General features: G+C 38.9%; 3 protein-coding genes across 3 annotated transcripts; all 3 read left to right on the plus strand.

Annotated features, from left to right (window-relative positions):
- Positions 1-4,382: 4,382 nt before the first annotated feature.
- LOC107180492 (olfactory receptor 11H4-like) lies at positions 4,383-6,387 on the plus strand. The gene is made up of 2 exons (XM_015541671.2): positions 4,383-5,301; positions 6,299-6,387. Exons 1-2 carry the CDS (start codon positions 4,389-4,391, stop codon positions 6,385-6,387), a joined length of 1,002 nt encoding a protein of 333 aa, XP_015397157.1. The 5' UTR covers positions 4,383-4,388.
- Positions 6,388-12,140: 5,753 nt separating this feature from the next.
- LOC102949519 (olfactory receptor 11H6) lies at positions 12,141-13,133 on the plus strand. Its single transcript, XM_015541670.2, has one exon. It carries the CDS (start codon positions 12,141-12,143, stop codon positions 13,131-13,133), a length of 993 nt encoding a protein of 330 aa, XP_015397156.2.
- Positions 13,134-17,051: 3,918 nt separating this feature from the next.
- Positions 17,052-18,008, plus strand: LOC107180493 (olfactory receptor 11H7). Its single transcript, XM_015541673.2, has one exon. It carries the CDS (start codon positions 17,064-17,066, stop codon positions 18,006-18,008), a length of 945 nt encoding a protein of 314 aa, XP_015397159.2. The 5' UTR covers positions 17,052-17,063.
- The last annotated feature ends 3,472 nt before the right edge of the window (positions 18,009-21,480 follow it).

Genomic DNA, 21,480 nt, shown 5'->3' on the forward strand with positions numbered 1-21,480 from the left:
TACGTCATATGGTTTTTGATCCCAAATCAATCTAGATGTTATCATTTATTTTCCTCTAACTACAGTTATATAAGAGGACCACTGAGTTATGTATTACTGGACTGAGCCAATCAGTTGTGAACCTGATCCAGCTATGGTATGTCACCACATAGCTATTGTCAGAGTGGGTGATCTCGTCCTCACCAAAGCAGCCGCTTTCCTCCTAAAAATACATTCCTAGTCCATCAGAGAGGCTCATTTTTTCTTTCTAGGTTATATGTACAGCAGCTCCACTCCATTACTGGACCATCCAAACAAAGAAAGCGTTTACATTGATCTATGCGCCCAAGACAGATTTGAAAAACATTTGGTAGGGAAAATCAACAGGATATGGTGATTGACAGCCTATGAGAAGTGACAGAATTAGAAAGTGCCTGGAATGATTCTCAAGTTTTTCGCTTTAGCAAATGCCAAGAGTGGAGCCATTCACCAAGAAATGTACAAAAGGGACAGGAAACTCTTAGAAAGAAACAGATGAAATAAGAGGTATTAAGCAGAATGGTGATTATAGATTTGAAAATATAAAAAAGGGTAAATAACTAAGGAGGCTTATATTTAGAATGAACACTCAAACATGACAGAGATATGAGGCAAGAAGGGATTAATGGGCCACTGGCTTAAACACGACCTTGCTACAAGTCACATAAGACTCTGTCCAATGATGTTCAGATTGGACGCTCAGTGATAGCCCATAAATTCAGTAGATGAGCTTTTTTGTGATAGGATTGGCAAGACCAAAATTTACCCAACCACTAATTCACTCAATAAATGCCTACTATGCACCAGAAACTCAATCAACTGAGAATATAAAGATAAATTAACATCATTACTTAATTATAAAAGTTGTCAGGCTAGAGGGAAACATAAATACATGATTTAGTCATTATGCACATGCTCTAGTAGAGACATCCATAACATGCTATAGAAATATTAAGCAGGAATTTATCTTATAGGTAAAGACAGAGAAACTCAAATATCATATGATTTCACTTCTATGCAGAATCTAAAAAACAGAATGAATAAACAAACAAAAAGCAGAATCAGACCTATAAATGCAGAGAACAAATTCATGGCTATTAGAGGGGAGGGAGATAGAGAGATAGGGCAAATAAGTGAAGGGGAATGGAAGATACAGTATTCCAGTTAAGGAATAAGTCATGGGAATAAAAGTTACAGCACAGGCAATATAGTCAATGGTATTGCAACAGCATTGTACAGTGACACATGATAGCTACACTTGTGGTGAGCATAGCTTAACATATAAAGTTGGTGAATCACTATACTATACACCTGAAATTAATGTAACATTGTTACACTCAAAGAAAAAATTATTTTTGTTTTTAAATAGTTTTGGGGTGCCTGTGTGGCTCAGTAGGTTGAGCGTCTGATTCTTGATCTTGGCTCAGGTCATGATCTCACGGTTCATGAGTTTGAACCCTGCATTGGGCTGTGCACTAACAGTGCGGAGCCTGCTTGGATTTTCTCCTTCTCCCTCTCTGCCCCTCCCCTGCTCATGCTTTCTCTCAAAATAAATAAACTTAAATAACAAATAAATAAATAAATAAATAAATAAATAGATAAGTTCTGACTTGATGACTTTAGTAAATATCAAAAAGATATCTAGAAACCTTCATCATCAAAAACTAGGATGTAATAAATTGATTAGTCTATTAATTTTTTAATCATTATAAGCTCACTTTATGGATCAAGTATCTTAAGACATGTGTTTAAGAATATTAATAAAGTGCTTATTATAATATAAAACATTGATCATCTAAATCTATCACAAGGGAGTTGATTAAATCTATGGAAGACAATGCAGCCATTGAACTATGATATAGAGCTATAATATATATTTTTAAATTTCAATTGTAGTTGGAGTATATATTAGTTTCAGGTGTACAACATAGTGATTTGACAATTACCTACATTACAAAATGCTTACCACCATATGGGGCCCCTGGGTGTCTCAGTTGGTTAAGTGTCTGACTTTGGCTCAGGTCATGATCTCACAGTTCATGGGTTCAAGCCCTCCATCAGGCTCTGTGCTGACAGCTCAGATCCTAGAGCCTCCTCAGATTCTGTGTCTCCCTCTCGCTCTCTGCCCCTCCCCCACTCACACTCTGTCTCTCTCTCTCTCTCTCTCTCTCTCTCTCTCAAAAATAAATAAACATTAAAAAAAATTTTTTTAATGCTCATCACCATAAAAATAGTTACTGTCTGGCACCATACAATGTTATTACAATATTATTGACTACATTCCCTATGCTGTACTTTTCACCCTGTGAAAAGTCATTTTATAACTGGAAATTTGTGCCTCTTAATTCTCTTATTTCCCCTACTCCCCCAAGCCCCTCCACACTGGCAACCATCAGTTTGTTGTCTATATTTATGAGTCTGTTTCTATATTTTTGTTGTTCATTTTGGTTTTAGATTCCACATACAAGTGAAATCATATGGTGTTTGTCTTACTCTGTATGACTTACTTCACTTAGCATAATACCCTCTAGGTTCATCCATGTTGTCTCAAATGGCAAGATTTTAATTTTTTTATGGCTGAGTAATATTCCACTGTGTATATAAACCACATCTTTTTTATCCATTCATCTACTGATGGACACTTAGGTTGCCTTCATATATTGGCTGTTATAAATAATGATGCAATAAATATAGGCATGCATATACCTTTTCAAATTAATGTTTCCATTGCCTTAAGGTAAATACCCAGAAGTGGAATTACTGGATCATATGGAGTAGAGCTTTATTTTTAAAATGGAAAAAATACTAAAGTATATTAAGTCTTAAAAACATGCTATAAACATCCTATTTTGAAAAATCCCATTTTAATTTTTAAAGAAAAGAAGTATGCAATTCTTCAAAGAGTTAAAATTTGCTTATTCTAAGAAGTGGGATTGTTTTGGGGGTTTTTTGGTTTGTTTCTATATTTTTCATGCTCTTAGTTATTAAAAAATAAGAGTTTTCATTTTGAAAGTAAATTTTATTTGGGTAAGGTAAATGTATATAAATGTATTTATAGCATCTGTAGCATTAGTAAACTGAAATGACAATACATAAGCATTTTACATTGTTTGAAATGTATTGAATAACTTAATGTTTGAAAATATTCTTGCATTTGGAGAAATCTTATTTAATATTTTCACATAAGGTTTGTGTATAACCAAAATGGCAAAAAATATCATTTGTGTTCAGCAAGAAGAATTAATCTTTTGCAACATTTAGAGCTACGTTATGTTTGTTTGTCTATTTGACTTTTGATAATTAACCTTTCCCAGTTTGTGAAGATTCTGAGTTTCCTGCATGTGAGCAGGGGAGACTGCAATCAGTAATGTTGAAACTCATCATCTGTGATATGTAGACAGCATAAGAATGAATCCTTCCAAGTAGCTGAACCATATATTTTGAAATAAATACTTACTTTACTTTAACAAATACGTTACTTTAATAAGAGATTTATGGTAAATTATTCAAAACACTTCACTTGTTTAAAATAGTGAAGATTCAATTGACTAATTAGGGGAGGGGTTTTTTTTATGCTTTCTTAAAATTATTTTTCAAGAGAGAGAGAGAGACAAAGTGTGGGGTGGAGGGAGGGGCAGGGCAGAGAGAGCGAGAGAGAATCTGAAGCAGGCTCCAGGCTCTGAGATGGCAACATATAGCTCGTCGCAGGGCTCGAACCCATGGACAGGGAGACCATGACCTGAGCTGAAGTCTTCAAAAAATATTACTATGACCCCTCCTCTTGGTTTTTATGCTAAAATTTATAATTCATTAATATGTTATAAGAGAAAATTATTCTGATGTGAAAAGCTCAGAAAGCATAATGGACATTCACAGCCCTAGGATATCTGAGATACCAAGTACTTTCTACTTAGTGAGAGATGTCAAAAAAGAAAAAAAAAGTTATCACAGTCCTAATTCTTGGCTAAAAAATTAGCACAGACTAAAAGCTGTTCTATCAGTTTTTTTAACTATGGGTGGGGAAAAAATACAAACACTTAACTGCATTTAACAGTGGGTAATACTCCGAGTTTCCAAAATCTCAAAGGTAAGATAGTATTTTCCTTTCAAACCTAACCCCACTGATAATGAAAATTTAAATAATGTAAATCATTCCATTGTTATGAACCTAAGTTTATTGAAATTTGGGATAGTCAGAATTATTGATTGGTTACTTTTAAATAAGAGCTGACGAGTTAGTGGATGAGTTATTCCAAACTAATTGCCAAATAGCCAACACACACACCTTGCATAGGTTTCCTACCAGTTTTCCAGGAAACAAAATATCTTGTATAATCGTGTTTTCTGTCTCCTCTGCAGCCCTGGAATTTATGAACAGTTCAGAGACAAGCACTGTGACTAAGTTTGTCCTCCTAGGCTTCCCTGGTTGTCAGGAGTTGCAAAGTTTCCTTTTCTCACTGTTCCTGGGGATCTATATATTTACCATAATGGGAAATGGGATTATTGTCTGTGCTGTGAGGTTGGACCAACGGCTCCATACCCCAATGTATATTCTCCTAGGCAATTTTGCTTTCCTTGAAATCTTGTACATTACCTCCACTGTGCCCAGTATGCTAGTCAATTTCCTCTCAGAAACAAAAACCATCTCTTTCGTTGGCTGTTTCCTCCAGTTATATTTTTTTACTTCCCTTGGTACAACTGAGGCATATTTCCTCTGCATCATGGCATATGATCGGTACCTCGCTATCTGCCACCCACTGCACTACTCAACCACCATGACCCAACAACTCTGCTATATCTTGATGTCTCTTTGCTGGGTATTGGGGTTCCTTAGTTACTCTGTCTCCACTATACAGCTCTCTCAATTGCCTTTCTGTGGACCCAACACCATTGACCACTTTATGTGTGACATGGACCCACTGATGGCTCTGTCCTGTGCTACAGCTCCAGTCATGGAGATCATCTCCTATGTCCTGAACTCTCTCATCATCATCCTCACACTTCTGTATATTCTTGGCTCCTATACTCTTTTACTGATAGCTGTGTTAAAAGTGCCTTCAGCTGCTGGCCTGCGGAAGGCCTTTTCCACCTGCGGATCACATCTGACAGTGGTATGCTTATTCTTTGGAGCCCTTTTGGCAATGTATGTGAGTCCCACAGCTGATAACCCAGTTGAAATTCAGAAGATTTTGACTTTGTTCTACTCCGTGGTGACTCCCTTCTTAAACCCTCTGATTTACAGTTTACGAAACAAGGACATGAAGGCTGCACTGAAGAAAATCCTGAGGATAGAATGAACGTAAACTAGTCTACATGAGACCAAGCAAACCAATGTCCAGACATAAAAAATTAATTAAGAACTTGATTTACTGTTGCCAGTTCTCCAATGCACACTTCAAAAAACATGTTTCTCAGTGAGAATGCTTTATTCTTCAACCAACCTGGTAGAGTTAAACCATAACTGATTCATTTACATTGCAAATGTAACAATATTTCCAACATGGATAACTCCAGTAGATAGTGGTATGAGGGCATCATACTGTGCTATTGTATACTGTGTAGCTTTGGTTATTTGGAGATGGTGGTGGAAGGTAGAACAAGGGCAATTATCCCAGGTGCACATCATTGCTGTATTCAAAACATTAAGACAGACCAATATTTTTTAAAGTGAATAAAGAATCTAATTTAAATGACTAATGGATACATACTTAAGGGATTTAATAACAATGCCTTCCTTATCCCTTGGGTCTGCATGGTTGAGAATCTTCCAGGTTAGGGATAGACTGAAAGTTTCATGCTTATATAAGAAATACGTGTCCTAACATCAGATAAAATTGTAATAATTCTTTCAAGAAAGAGTTTGTTAGTACTTATTGTGTTCTTGGCACTCTTTTAAGTACCAGAGATACACCATGACCAAAATGTTCAAAACCCGTATCCACATAGTTTACTTTCTAGTGGGGACAGACAATTTAAAAAATAAGTAAAATATATAGGATGTCAAAGCATGATAAGCACTTTGGAGAAAGTGGAATGAGGACAGGAAGTGTGGAAGAAGGAGCTGAAATTTTAACTAGGATGATCATCAGAGAAGGCCACATGAAGAAGGCAGTATTTAAGCAAAATCTTGAGTAGATGAAGAAATGAGCCACACAGACAGCTGAGGCCAGAGCATTCCAGGCAGAGGGAAACAAGTTCTCTATAAGATCCCAAGGCAGAATTATGTTCAAGTAACAGCAAGGAGGTTGGTTTGGCTGAAGTAGAGAAATTAAGGGGGAAATTTTTGGAGATAAAGTCAAAGAGAATGATCAGAGGGCCAAATTGTGCAGGACCTTGTACACCATAGTAAGAACTTTTAATTCCATGTGAGATGGGAAGCCTTTGGAGATTTTTGAACAGAGGAGCAACATTACCCCATTTATATTATGAAAATGTTGTTGACAATAGACTAGAGAGAGGCATGGCCATTTTAAAGCTCTTATTTCCAGTTACATTAAAAAAAAAGTTTGTTCTTTTCAAAGGAATTTGTATCTGTAATCTGTCCTTAAGGATACATAGTTGGGGATGGGGAAAAGCCAGGGAGCTCATTTGCTCGAAATGAATGGAAAGTTCTCCTAGATTCTAAAAAAGGACATTCTAACTCTGGAATGATGTTTTTGTGACAATCTTAAGAGATAATGTAGGGGAGAGCTTGGGGAGATGGCAGAATAAGAAGGCCCTGACCTCATCTCATCCCACACTTACAAGTAAATATCATAAATATCCAAGTCGATAAACCAGAGAGCAATCCAAAGACCGGCAGAACAAACTCCACAACTAAATATAGAGGAGCTGCACCTGAAAGATTATGAATGTTAGAAAGGCAGAGGAAGGATCCCTGTAGGAGGGAGGTAGCTGCACAAATGGAGAGGGCAGAGAAATAGGCCCTCATCTCAGGGAGCTCACACAGAGAAGATTAATCCCAGTAATGTTTAGCTTTGAAAACCAGAAGGGCTGAATTCTGTGAGTTTGTAAAACCAGTGGAACTTGAAGCCTGGAGCTTTAAAACTCAGCTGACTCAGCACTAGGTGATGTGCCACGCTTAATGAGACAGCAGCCTGCACAGAAAGACAACGTAGAAAATGGCAGTTTACACAATGAGGGTCAGGGAGAGGGGGAAAATGGGAGACAAATATGTCCATACTGATTTAGGAGCATGTTGGGGGACTCCTTGGAAAATAAGGGAGCTGGCAGGTGGGCGGTGTGAAGAGGTGAACTGGGGGAGAGAGAAGCCCCACAGGGTAGGCAGCTGTTTTTGCAGAGACAGGATAGAGGAAGGGGGGGGGGGGTGTGACACATCAAGTGAGTAGAGGAAAAGCACTCCCCCTGAAAGTAGCTGGAGAGAAAGAGAAAGAGTGGAAACACAAGGGACTGAACAAAACAATCTGTTCCCCAAACCACTGACAGGTAGAAAAGAGAGGGTTTCAATACCATTAGGACTCTATAAACAGGGGATCACAGAGTCAGAAATTCTAGAGCTCAATACCTGGCATTGCTCTGGTGGGGATGAAGGGAGAATTCCCAGAAGCAGGCAGATAGGTCCAAGGGGTCCGTGGGCCACATGGGGAGAAGTGGTTCCCTGTTTGGAGAACAAACAGTGGCTCCACCCCCCAGGGGACTCCAGAGAACAGCCACATTTGCTAGTATTGGAACAAAGATGCCAGAGTGCGGCGAAACCTGGCGCCAGCTGTGTGTTGTGATTCGCCATAATCTCTGAACCTCTTCTGGCACAAGCCAGCACCTGGTCACAATCTCTGAACCTCTGCCACAGTGCAATCTAATGGACGTTCTCTGGGGCAAGTCAGTACCCAGCCCTTGCTCAGCAAGACCCTCCCCCAGAGGGTTGGAGCGGGTCCAAGCCACAGGGTTCTTAGAAGTGAGGGGTTTGGAAACACAGCCCCATCTGAGTTAAAATTTAGGAGGGAGGTGCTGCCTGTCAGGCTGATGTCTTGGACAGGGACAGTGTAGAAGCAGGAAGGGGGCAGAAGCCTAAGACAAAGGAGGGGTGCTTGATTGCAGGTCGGTGAGAGCGCAGAGTTCCTGTGCCAGAAATTAGGAAGCTGGGTGATTCCATATTCACCTCTCCAATGCATGGCATACTTGCACTTGCTGCCTACACTGATCCACCCCCAAATTGAGTCTAGACAAATACTTATATCTGTATTTGTTATATCTATATCTATACAAATATAGATCTACAAATATCTTATATCTATACAAATATCAGTATAAATAAATAATTTTTTTTTAATTTAAGTGCTTAGAAGTTTGGCACCAAGAATAAAGCAAGTATATTTGGGAAAAATCTCTCTCCCCACCAACACACACACTCTTTTCTCCCCTATTAACCTGTGCCACTCGCTGCTCTCCTCCACTTCATCCCCCAGGTAGATCAGTTCCTTAGAGGAAGGAATCTCCACCAAGAGGACAATTTTCCCTCCCTCTCTTGGCTATTTATTCTGACCTCTGTGTCTATTTCAAACCACTGGGGGAAATATAAACAAATATAGGACCAGAGATACATAAACAGAGAACTAGATGCCTCCCAATGAACGTTCTGGGGAACTATGACTTCTGTTCAGGAGGGACATGTAAATTCTTAGTAATTACTGGCATGAAAAATACAGTTCATTTGGTTCAGAATACTAAAGGAAGGAAGTCTCTGGGGCCACAAATGCTGCTCTCCACCCATGAATGTTTTAGATTGTTAAATGAGGACACTCTTGTGGCTGGAGTTTCCCCTTGCGTCTTCCTCTTGGAGTCAGAAACGCCATCAGGTATGTAAGGAAAGTCTGCCTACATCAATGCTTCACTGCTCCTAGATACCCACGGTTGTCAGATACTAAGAACGTGCTGATTCGTCTACAAATGCATTCATTCTTTGTTCCTTTGTTCTTTGTAAGAACGTGTTAGGCCCTGCAGTTCTCTTCTCCCAACACATGGGGTAATAGATTCACGTGAAGGATTCACTGGTATCACAGAGTTCCACTATGCAACTCACTTAGGAAAAATGGGGCTCAGATGTCTTGGATATTGGGGGGGTGGGGAGGAATTAAATCTTCTTCAGTTACAATGTAGCCTGAGTCTTCTACCACTTTGTTTCTAATATTGGTCAGTAAATCTTGGTTGACAAATATCCTTTGGCAAGGGCAACTAAAATAGGATGTTATTTTTCAGAGTTGTTGGCAAGGGACAAGTGGAAAGTGGAAACTGAGAAAGTAATAGGCAGACTCTCTTGTCCTTCAGATTTACCAAATTTATCAAATTACCAAATTTATGGATTAATCTTAAAAATATAAATATTTAAAGGAAAAAGAACCCCTGCACTTATAATTTTTAAACTGCTCTTCTCTGGGCAAGCGACTTAAATTTCAAGCAAGTAGCTGGTGTTATGGAGGAGGAGCTGGTTTCCTTATCACTTCATATAGAATGGATAGTCCATGTTCTTTGTTGTTCCTCTTCTCTCTGTTCATTTGTTGCATCACTTGAGTGAACAGAAAGCTGAAGGAAGTGGATTTAAATTCACCCTATGAGCTACTAACAGATGCGTTGTGAAGGTAAAGGAAGCAGAAATGGATGGATGCAGTGAGTTTCAAATTATTTGTGAAATTCATTTATCCCTCTTTTTCTGATCCTGTATTCCACAGATAACTAAAGTTTCAATGTAGCACAAATTTTAAAAGGTCCTGGACATCCTGAAGTCAGATGACCAGGAAGGAGTTAAGACTTATGAGTTTGGGTTCCAACTCAAAATCATGAACTGGAATTATATTTCTTTTCTTGGTGCCAAGAACTACCTGGCCTATGAATAGAGTAAGTCAATTCATGTCTTATATCTCTATTTTCTCGTGAAGCAAAAAGTATCTCATTTATGTCAAATAGAGTCAGCAATCATGCTACTACCCTCACTACGTAGATTTATCTAAGTTATTATGAACTGGAATAAATATTTTTTTCAGGCCCACGGCATATAATTAGATATGTGCTATGAAACACACAGTTCAAGACACTACAGAGGTAGGTGGCAGTCTTGATTGCTTTTATAAGTCATAAGTTCCAAAAGGGGAGGAATTTTATTCGTCATGTTTACTATTGTACCCCAGAACTTAGTACGCTGCTAGGAATATAACCAATAGTGAATAAATGTTTGTTAAATGCCCAAATGAATAAGTAAATGGGTAATATGCTACAATTTAAATTTGACATTCAACTTTGTTTTTTATAAGCCCAGTAACTATTTTCTGATCAAAAATGACAGCATGCGGTCTGGAAAACATAGGTATAGTTATGGAAAATATATGTGAAATTATAAATCTCCTGGAAATGTTTATACCTATGGTCACAATTATAGTCCACTGAACTAGCTTGCTTGGCAAAATTTTAATTTCCATAAAAATAATATTTATTATGCAGTCCTTTTCATCATTCTAAAACATTGTTAATCAATACAAATATCCAAAGTTACCTTGACAGTAAAACATTTACCTTCTGAGTTTGCTCCAGGTTTGATCAAATACTGAGAAGCCAGCTTCATGCTCTCTGAAGATTATATAAATGGCATAAGGATGCAATTTTGTGAGTATCTTAATAGTGACATTAATAAATAATGTGGTTGGGGTGCCTGGGTGGCTCTGTCAGGTAAGCGTCCAAATCTTGATTTCAGCTCAGGTCATGATCTCATGGTTTTTGAGTCTGAACCCTGCATCAGGCTCTGCACTGATAGTGCTTGGGATTCTCTCCCTCTCTCTCTCTCTCTCCCCCCCTCTCTCTCTCTCTCCCTCTCTCTCTCTCTCCCCCTCAAAATAAATAAACTTAAATAAACAAATAAATAAATTGATCAATTATCCTATGTTGGTTGTCAATATATTACTAAATTTAAAATACTGGTGGTGGTTTACCCAGCCAAATATATTGAACTTTAACAAGAAAACTTTAGGACATAGACATAAGCCTGGACAAATAGTTCTAGAAAGGTTGCTACCAATATCCAAGTTTATAGTCATATCTCAACTCCTAATTCATCCAATATGAGGAAGATTTTTCTGGTCTTGACATATCCTAAGGTAACCTTTCTATTTCTATTCATTATTTAATTTAGGTAAAAGCAAGATGATGAATGGAAAGTTATGGTGCTTAGGGTTTAATTCATAGCAAAAAATGAAGAAACATGGTGTTATATACTAGAAAAATTTGGCATACCCAGCTGTAAGTTATCTCAAGAGCCTAGCCATGATGTAGAATAGTGCAGCTTAGGGGAAAACAAGCCAGGATAAATGTTGGCATCCAAAAGAAAGTAATGTATAGGGGACATAACAGCTTCCATTTGTTATATGAGCCTCCAACCATCACCATAATGGAAGAGGAATGAGACTTACTTTGTATAGCTTTGGCAGAGTCCCAGGATCAATGCACAGAAGTAATAAAGGAGACATATTTTGTTCAAGACAAAGTACTTTGAGAGAGCCAGAGATCCTCAACAGGAAATGAGCTAAATTGTTCTACAAATCCAGATGCCCCCTAGCAGAATGTGGCCTAGAGAGGGCTACTCAGATGATTTTCACACCATTTTACAGAATCCTGAGGTTTCTAGATCACCTCCCTCAGAGCAGCAAAAGCAAAGGGTCTCAACACTCTCACCACACAGTTCCACTTATATGCTTTTTATTGGACTTCTGTGTATGAAACTCTAAGAAGAAAATTTATTGCTTCAGATTTATATTCAATTTTGTTTCAAAGTAAAGGAATGTATCCAAAATCTATACTTACATGTAGAATATCTAAGAGGTAATGATTTTAATGTGAAAGATAAAATATTACTGAGACTCAGAGTTATAGGAATATTTGAAAAGAAGTGAGGTTCGTTCCAAACCAATCTTCAAATGGCCAGAGTATCTAGGAGTTACTGGCTTTGCACATTTAAGTAAACCCCTTAAATTTCTCTGAACTTCAGTTTCCTTATCTATAAAAGAGAAGGATGAAGCACACCTCCCTACAGCTCAAAGGGTCATTTGGAAAGTCAAATGAGATAATTTATGTAAAAATACTTTGTACATTTACAAGTGAATTGTTAGCAAAACCCACTAATGTTCATTGTTATTCACTCCTTGGTTACTTCTGTTTCTCTAACAGCTTTGGAATCTGGGAACGCAACAATGCATTTTGTGACTGAGTTTGTCCTCCTGGGTTTTCCTGGTCAAAGGGAGATGCAGAACTTTTTCTTCTCATTAATCCTTGTGGTCTATCTCCTCACTCTGCTGGGGAATGGGGTTATTGTCTATGTAGTGAAATGGGACAAGCGGCTTCACACACCCATGTACATCCTCTTGGGAAACTTTGCTTTCCTAGAGATCTGGTACATCTCCTCCACTGTCCCAAACATGCTGGTCACCATCCTCTCTGAGACCAAGACCATCTCCTTCACTGGATGCTTCCTCCAATTTTACTTCTTTTTCTCACTGGGTACAACAGAGTGTTTCTTCTTATCAGTTATGGCTTATGATCGGTACCTCGCCATCTGTCGCCCACTACATTACCCTTCCATCATGACTGGGAAGCTCTGTGTGATCCTGGTCTGCGTTTGCTGGGTGAGTGGATTTCTCTGCTATCCAATCCCCATTGTCCTCATCTCCCAACTTCCCTTCTGTGGACCTAACATCATTGACCACTTCGTGTGTGACCCAGGCCCATTGTTCGCACTGGCCTGCATCCCTGCTCCTTCCACTGAGCTTATCTGCTATACCTTCAACTCAGTGATTATCTTTGGGCCCTTCCTTTCCATCTTGGGATCTTACACTCTGGTACTCAGAGCTGTGCTTCGTATTCCTTCTGGTGCTGGTCAAACTAAAGCTTTCTCCACATGTGGGTCACACCTAATGGTGGTATCTCTATTCTATGGAACCCTTATGGTGATGTATGTGAGCCCAACGTCAGGAAATCCAGCAGGAATGCAGAAGATCGTCACTTTGGTATACTCAGCAGTGACTCCACTCTTAAACCCCCTTATCTACAGTCTTCGAAATAAAGACATGAAAGATGCCCTAAAGAAACTCCTAGGACTAAGAAGTAACCCAAACTGAGACATGTTTGAGAGAGAAGCAGAATTTATCACTTCTAACCTTAATTATTTATAAAAACAATAGAGAATGGCTTCAGTAAGTCGTGTTCCAGCTCACACTTAAGTAGAGGGAGATACTTATTTTTCACGGTTACTTAGCAGTTCAAGTTCAGCTCATCAATGAAAAATGTTCAATAAAACATTTTAAATTATCTCACTTGATAATTATATTGTTATTATATATCTTCTTTCCCTGTGATGTATCCTCATTGGTTTAATCTTAGCTGGTGGAAAGAATCACATATATGTGTACCTGGAGCCTTTCAATAGAGGGTGCAATCTTCTAAATTCAGAAAATACTCTTAAAGACAATGGACCAAGGGGCCACCACTAACAACAACAACAACAACAACAACAACAACAACAACAACAACAAAAAGCCCACCCAGTAACAGACATTTTCCATTGTTTAAAGCTGTCTTTCACACCAAAAACAGAATATGTTTCATACTTCTTTCACTTAGAGATAAAGTACAAACTCTCCTTCCTGCCAAAGCTCTCATTCACAAGACTCCTCAATCCATTCTTCTTTCCTATTGATCCACTGTCTAAGCCCTGCACTTCACAATGATCATTCTACATGTTCTCCCAAGTGGGCATCTTTACTCTTAGTGCTTACTCCCCAAATCAGTTGTGACAACTCCACTTGTAATATGGAATAACAATGTCCTAAGCATATTTTTACGCCTCTCAGAAGGCTATAGTGCAACATCTGAGTCAGGAAAGCATCAAATGAAAATTATACCAAGAACAAATTCCATCTTTGTGCCCAAACCCCATGCTGAAACATTAGCTGAAAGGCCAATGTACTTAAAATGAAAGTACCCCCTTTTAGTTATGGCCATTCGGGAAATAAAATTAGGTGTGCCAGGAAGATAGGCCTGCTGGTACTAGTTGATTAAATACTCTCACACAGTGTTTCTCAAACCTTTCACTCCTCAATCCAAACAAAGAATGTTTGGCAACAGCGGTCAGAAAACAGGGGGCATTTGGGGACAATATTTCTTTGAAACTCAAAGTTTTATCTAAAAAATGATCACAAATTATACTTTCTGTTCCACAGTACATACGTATTTTGTGTAATAAAGAATTATCTTCTCTGAGTAAAACCTTCCCTTCAGGAAGATATTTAATTAGGAGCTCTGTGTATCCCATGGCATACAATCACATACCCTGTTTGAGAAATACAAACTTAAGGAGACAATTGGGTCCCCAGAGAGTCAATGTAGCACATTATCTAATAATAACTATGGACCAACCTACCAGAAATATTAATGAAACCCCCAGGCAAGAAGGAAGAAGGTCCCTAGAGAAAGTTACAAGATCACATGAAGAGATACCTGAGAATTCTCAACAATGGCCAAAATGGCACATAAACTAAGACCAGCACATAGTTTCAGCACACTCTGTAGGAAACAGACCACTAGAATCTCACAGTGCAAAGGAAGTGAAAGAAGTCATGCATGAAGCTCTCACTGAGGGCTTCCACATTAAAGGCAGTGAAGGAGAGAATCTTTGTGACCTCCCTATGAACTCTCCCCGAGATGACCTAGGAAAGTTTCACAGTATATAAGAATCATCATCTCTGATGGGCATTGCTGCTATTATACACCACAGGTGGGCATATTCACCTATATATTTGTTCATTCAATATGCTCAAGAGATTGAGTATCAAGGAATATTGGTTACTCACAGCTCAAAAACAAAAACAAAACTCTCAGAGTGTTTAGATCACCCTGGAACTTATACTCCCCCAAATAACTACACTAAATTGTGTCAAAGTAATCCACAGATCTTCCCCATCTCAGGAAGTGTCTGGAACACCAGGAATGGTATGACTTTCACAGGTATTTTGAACAAAACAGTGTGGAACTAGCTCCATCCACTGGGACTGAAACCAAGAGAAAACAGGGATTTGTTTTGTTTTGTTTTGTTTTGTTTTGGTCTCCTCTCTCAGTTCTCTCCTCTTTGTTCATTTCATTACTTATGTCCACCATCAGGAGAGGTGGCATTAAAAAAAATTTTTAAGGGTAAAATCATATCAGAGTGTATAACAACTAAGATTCACGTAGGGTTTAATGGTGAATATATTAGGAAATGCTTCTTATAATTATGTTGGAAACCATTTGTGAAATTCATTTACCATGCTTTCCCTAGAGCTAATAGTTTTTCTGTGAAGTCTTTTTTTAATGTAAAAAAGAGTAGCCTCTAGCTCAAACACATGCATTTTTATTTTGAGTCAAAGTCTGTGAATCTGATTCAAGTCATTGTTGCTGTTTTCCTAGGGGTAAGTGGCTGCTCTCTGCATTACTCCTTTCTTGTCTTGTCGAGAAAAGAGAGCTCTTGTTTGGAAAGCACAAAGTTCCCGCAGTGGGAAACCATTTTTTATACCAAATTATCTTACCAAAATCATCCATTCTATGGAACCCTTAACAAAAATTATTATCAATGCAGGTAAGTTTAGTTCTTCATAATCATCTTAATTTAAAAAATTAAAAAGAATTTATCTCCATCTTTCAATTTCCTTCTTGGTTTCTTGCCCACAAGACTACAACCTGCTTTGACTTAACCAGTCCAATAGGAAGGTTGTGTTTGCTTCTAGATGAATAGGTTCATAGTTCACTTTATGCATTATTCATTTAGTGAACTTGCAACAGCTGTTTCATTATAAATATATTTATATCACTTAACATAATCTCACTGAATAGAAGGATTTTTCCCATTTGATTATGCTCAGTGAGTACTATAAATATTTTATATACACGACTTCTATCAAAATTATTTTTAAGCAGAATTTTCCTCTTATCAAAGAAGTATCTTGTTAAAAAATTCTGGAGATTTTAATATGTTAAAGCTATCATTGTGTTCTTTTCTCTGAATTATTTGATTCTTAAAAAGATATCTTTGGTAATGGTGTTGTAAAGAGAATAAGGTCAAATTTTGGAATATGGGAAATAATTATTTTTGATACATCTTTGATTCTTTTCTATTATTTTGAAAATTGAGAGTATTTTTTAAATAGACTAAATCTATTTAAAAATCTTCCAAATAATAAACTTTAGGAAGAATTGTAGCAGCAGTAAGAAGAGCTTTACAAGAAAATCTCCTGGTGATTTTAATTTTCTTCTCCAATACATTGTATCTGTTATATTCATCTTTAATAACATAGATTTAAATGCATATGAAGCATAACTTATCACATGAAATTAATCATCATGGAGTGAATTATAGTGACTTTTTATTGACAAAAACAAAGGAATAAATACCAAATTGTAAATGAGCTTTAATGCAATGTAAACATCTTTAAATAGGAAGTAGCTGTAAGAATTTGTTATCTGAATATCTTTGTTGATTTTCTCCCACTATCATGAAAAAAATGATAGAAAGTAAATCTCCTAATGGAAATGGCTCAAGAAAAAAGGTAGGGGAGACAGAGAGGGTGAGAATCTGTAATAATGTCAAAGCTCAAACCATTCAAATTTATACAATGTGTCAGATAAAAACCTATTTTTACACTATAGCATATGTGTCCTCGCATTTTGAAATGAATAGCACTAACTGCTATATATGAACAGTTTTCACTGAAAAAAAAAAATTAAACATAAGACAAACCATTTTTGCCTCTAACACAAGATTTCTTCATATCTAAAAAAGATTAAATTTAACTGATTTTGCCCACTGATAAAGAAAGTTCAAGTAGCTTAGAATTGTACATTTACAAAAAATCAGGGCCAAAGAGCTCACTCAGAATAGAGCAGGACTTATTCAAAACTTGTTTTAGAATATTCAGTACATTTTCCTGCATCAAACTGCCTATCCTAAGAAAAGTTTCAAATGTCTCAGCAGAAAAGTGACTTGTCATTATCTGTCTTCTCTCCACAGTCTGGGGGCCATGAATAAGTCAGGGATATCTACTGTGACACAGTTTGTCTTGTTGGGTTTTCCTGGTCCCTGGAAAATACAGATCATCATTTTCTCAATGGTTTTGTTGGTCTACATCTTGACTCTGACTGGGAATATGGCCATCATTTGTGCAGTGAGGTGGGACCATCGGCTCCATACACCTATGTATGTGCTCCTGGCCAACTTCTCCTTTCTAGAGATCTGGTATGTGACCTGCACAGTCCCCAACATGCTGGTCAATTTTCTTTCCAAAACTAAGACCATATCATTCTCTGGCTGCTTCACTCAATTCTACTTCTTCTTTTCCCTGGGCACAACTGAGTGCTTCTTCCTCTGTGTCATGGCCTATGATCGGTACCTGGCCATCTGCCGTCCACTGCACTATCCCTCCATTATGACTGGGAAGCTCTGTGTCATTCTGGTGTGTCTTTGTTGGCTCATTGGTTTCCTTGGACATGCAATTACTATTTTCTTCATTTCTCAACTACCCTTTTGTGGTCCCAACATTATTGATCACTTCCTGTGTGATGTGGACCCACTGATGGCATTGTCCTGTGCCCCCACACCAATCATAGAGTATGTATTCCACTTTGTGAGCTCTCTTATCATCATTCTCACCATTTTGTACATTATTGGGTCCTATGCCTTAGTGCTCAGAGCTGTGCTTCAGGTTCCTTCTTCAGCTGGGCGGCAAAAGGCCTTCTCTACCTGTGGATCCCACTTAGTTGTGGTGTCTCTATTCTATGGAACCATAATGGTGATGTATGTGAGTCCTACATCTGGCAACTCAGTTGCTATGTATAAGATTATCACACTGATATACTCTGTAGTGACACCAGTCTTAAACCCCCTCATCTATAGCTTACGCAACAGGGAAATGAAATTTGCCCTCCGTCAGGTCATTTGTGGAATAAGAATCATCCAACCCTCATGAAAAGGTTTTGTGAGAAACAATGATTCTTTTTCTGAAAGTGGAACAGTAACTCTTTTCTTCCAATCCAAACTGATTTGACTTTATTCATAACCATAATGGTTCAGTGGTACAAAATAAAATTCATGTATTTAGTCATATTTGGATTTGCTTTTAGTTTCATGAATCTGTTTCCATGGAAAGAGATTGCCATCCAACACAGAGAAAAAAATAACTCTTAAAAATCTCAATGTTTACCTCCAGGAAGGTTTTGATTTTTTCAGTATACAATCTCTGTCCATACAACTTGGTTAAGAGATATGAATCAAATTGGTTATTTGCTTACAAGGCTGTATAGTGCTTCATTTTAAAAATTTTTTTAGTGTTTATTTATTTATTTTGAGAGAGAGAACTTGCAAGGAGAGGAGGGACAGAGAGAGAAGGAGAGAAAGAGAAACCCAAGCAGGCTCCATGCTCAGTGCAAAGCTGAACATGGGGCTTGATTCCATGATCATGAGATCATGACCTGAGCTGAAATCAAGAGTCAAATGCTCAACCAACTGAGCCACCCAGGCATATAACACGTAAATGCCTTTTGCCATTTCAACTTGGACCGATCTTGAAAGGGTTTTCACCCCAAAGCACAACTTGGAGAATAAGACCACCCCAAATGTGAGTCTATATGGAGTGGGTCAGCAGAATCCAGGGATGAAAGAAGTCATAAGTAGCCAATCAATGAAGCACTACATACATCAGGTAACTACAGTTTAGGGAGCTCTGCCCCCACCAAAAAAGGAAACACTCCATGAGAGAAAAATCAACATACAAACTTCTGCCAAACAATAGGGCAACAATACCACTCAAGGAAAAGCTTTTCACTTTTATTTTTCTCCCACCTGAAACCTAGAGTAACCAGAGGCAGTGTAGTCATGTGGGAGAAAAGGAATAAAAGGGCAGAGGAAAAGTACATCAAGTCTGAGTCAGACACAGTCTTGAGAAATAAGTTTTAATTTGGATAAAAGATTAAAATTTTGCTTTTAAACTATACTACAATTTCCAATATCTGGACAAGAGAACCCTGTATTAGTACTAAAAGTAACCAGAAAAGCTATCACAGTGATATTATCCACAGATGGAAACAAATAGAACATCAGAAAGTGTGTGAAGTAGAAATGGTGAGAAAAAATAAAGTTTCTTGGTGTTTATATCCCACTAAGTCCAAAACAATCAATTAAATAATTAAAATGCAAATGTTTTTAAAACGCTGTAGCCTAAAGAAGGAAGAAAACCTTCACCTGAAGACCAAAAGGTATGTTTTTGAAAGTATTCTTGGGCAACTGGACAGCACTATACTTCAAGATGAGTACAGGAACTTAAAAAAGGTGGGAACAGAATCAGAAAATCTACTTGGGAAGCTACTAATGACAGATTTGAACAATCCACTACAGTTTGGCCTTAATTCAGCACTAATATTTTAGTGATTCAGCTGAATTCATTAGCTGAAGGAAGAGAAAGTATTTTGTATAAAATAGCTCACACATATCCTACTACTGCAACTTATTAGATGTTGAATATGTAGCTATACCTATCAAACACCTATTCTTCTGTTAAGATTCAATTGAGACATCACTTCCACCAGAAAGCCTTCCCAACATTCCCAGGTTGCACTATATGTCTCTTCATAATGCATATAAAACACACCAGGTAATTTTTCATCATTGTACTTACAAACTCTTTGAGGTGAGTCTATTATGTATCTGTCTCTTCCTCTAGAGTATAAGCCCTTTTAGGACAAGGACAGTATCTTATCGTTTCTTCCCCAGCATGTAGCATGATAACTGACTGAATTATAGTAAGCATGTAAAGAAAGGAGGAGGAGGGGCCAACATGGTGGCGAAGTAGGGGGAATTCATACTCCCCTGTCTCTCAAAGAAGTGTAAAAGCCAAAGGACTTTGAATACCAGAGCCTGGGAGGTAAAGAGACTGAATCTGCTAGGAAGAAAATGGGAAAGCTGGAAAAAAGATAGGTGGGTAACTGCAGACTGGGGGAGATTAAAAAAAAAAAAAAGGCCACGTGGGCACGGAGGGGAGGGACCCCCTTCTGCAGAGAGACAAAGGAAAGAGAAAGAGAGGCTAGGGAAGTGCAGGACCATATCTGGACAGGAGAAAGACTTCGGACTGAGACTGAGAGGGATCCGATCTCTAACTGCGGGGCTTACTTCGTACTGGAGCTGGCTCCCTGTTCATACACCTGGGGAGGAGGGGAACCAGGCTGGGGTGTGGTTGCAGGTCAGGAGCTCAGTCGGCAGCTGGAGAAAGTGGTTCCCTCTTGGAGGGCTGTGCAATAGCACAGAACCTGCCTGCGTCTGCCATCCCTGGGCACAGAGGCTGGGCTGAGGGCTCAGTGTGCAGGAGGATAAGGCCACCGTTTCCCTGGAGTGCTGTGGGAAAAGACAAAGGCTGCCTGTGTCCACCACCCCGGCTCAGTCCACAGTAGGAGAAGGCGATCCTCCTGTAGTGTGGCTGCACAGACAAAGCGCTGCACTGAGAGGCGCTTCCCCAGGGCTAGAGCGCACTGAGCGGACTTGGAATCCTAGCCCAGCGCAGGGTGAGAGGAGTTGGCGTAGGAAGACCGCCCCATGTGTTCCCGCTGCACAGTGAAGACGACTCAAACTGAGTCCACCGGGTCTGGCTCCGTGGAGAAGAGACTGGGGAATCACCATTCCCCCGCCCCACCACCACCACCACCACCACCACCGCCACCAAGATGGGGCCTCAGGGATCACTCCCAGGACCCAGAATGGAGGTGGGTTCAGATTATGCCAAACCATACCCTTTTGCACTGGGTAATTGTGTATCCGCCAGAACGGCACAGACCCTGCGGACAGCTACTACCTACAAGCGCTGCAGCATTGCCCAGGTTAACTCTAGGTCAATTCTGGATATATAGATATATTCTCCACTCCCCCCCCACCCCCCGCCCCATTTCGCCTCCTTATCCCTTCCCTCCCCTCCGCTGGTTACTCTGGTTATTGGTCTGTCTAAACAAACATATTTAATCCATTGTCTTGACACATGTTCTACACCTCCTTCTTCACACTCCTTTCTCTCTCTCTCGAATAATCAAGCCATATAGTTTCTGTCTGGGTAACTTTATCTTTGTTTCCCCCCCCCCCCCCCCCGCCTCCTTCTTTATTTTCCTTTCTCTCTCTAGATTAAGCCTTTTAGTCTCTTTGCCTAATCAATGTTTATCCACCCCCCCCACCCCCACCCCCCCCACCCACCCCCCACTTCCTGTCATTTCTCTCTTTGTATGTGCTCTTCCATCAGCACTGCCTCCACCCTCTTCTTTACTTGTAGTCGGTGTTTTGGGGTTTTTTGTTTTTAGTCTTCAGGGTTTTTTGTTTACTTGTTGGTTTGTGTTATTTGTGTGTTTGTGTGTTTTTTGTCTCCTGTTTGTCTACCTGTTTTCCTTTACAGGGCTACTCCAAGGAAC

The sequence above is a fragment of the Panthera tigris genome, chromosome B3 (assembly GCF_018350195.1).
Source record: "Panthera tigris isolate Pti1 chromosome B3, P.tigris_Pti1_mat1.1, whole genome shotgun sequence".
Classification (NCBI taxonomy): domain Eukaryota; kingdom Metazoa; phylum Chordata; class Mammalia; order Carnivora; family Felidae; genus Panthera; species Panthera tigris.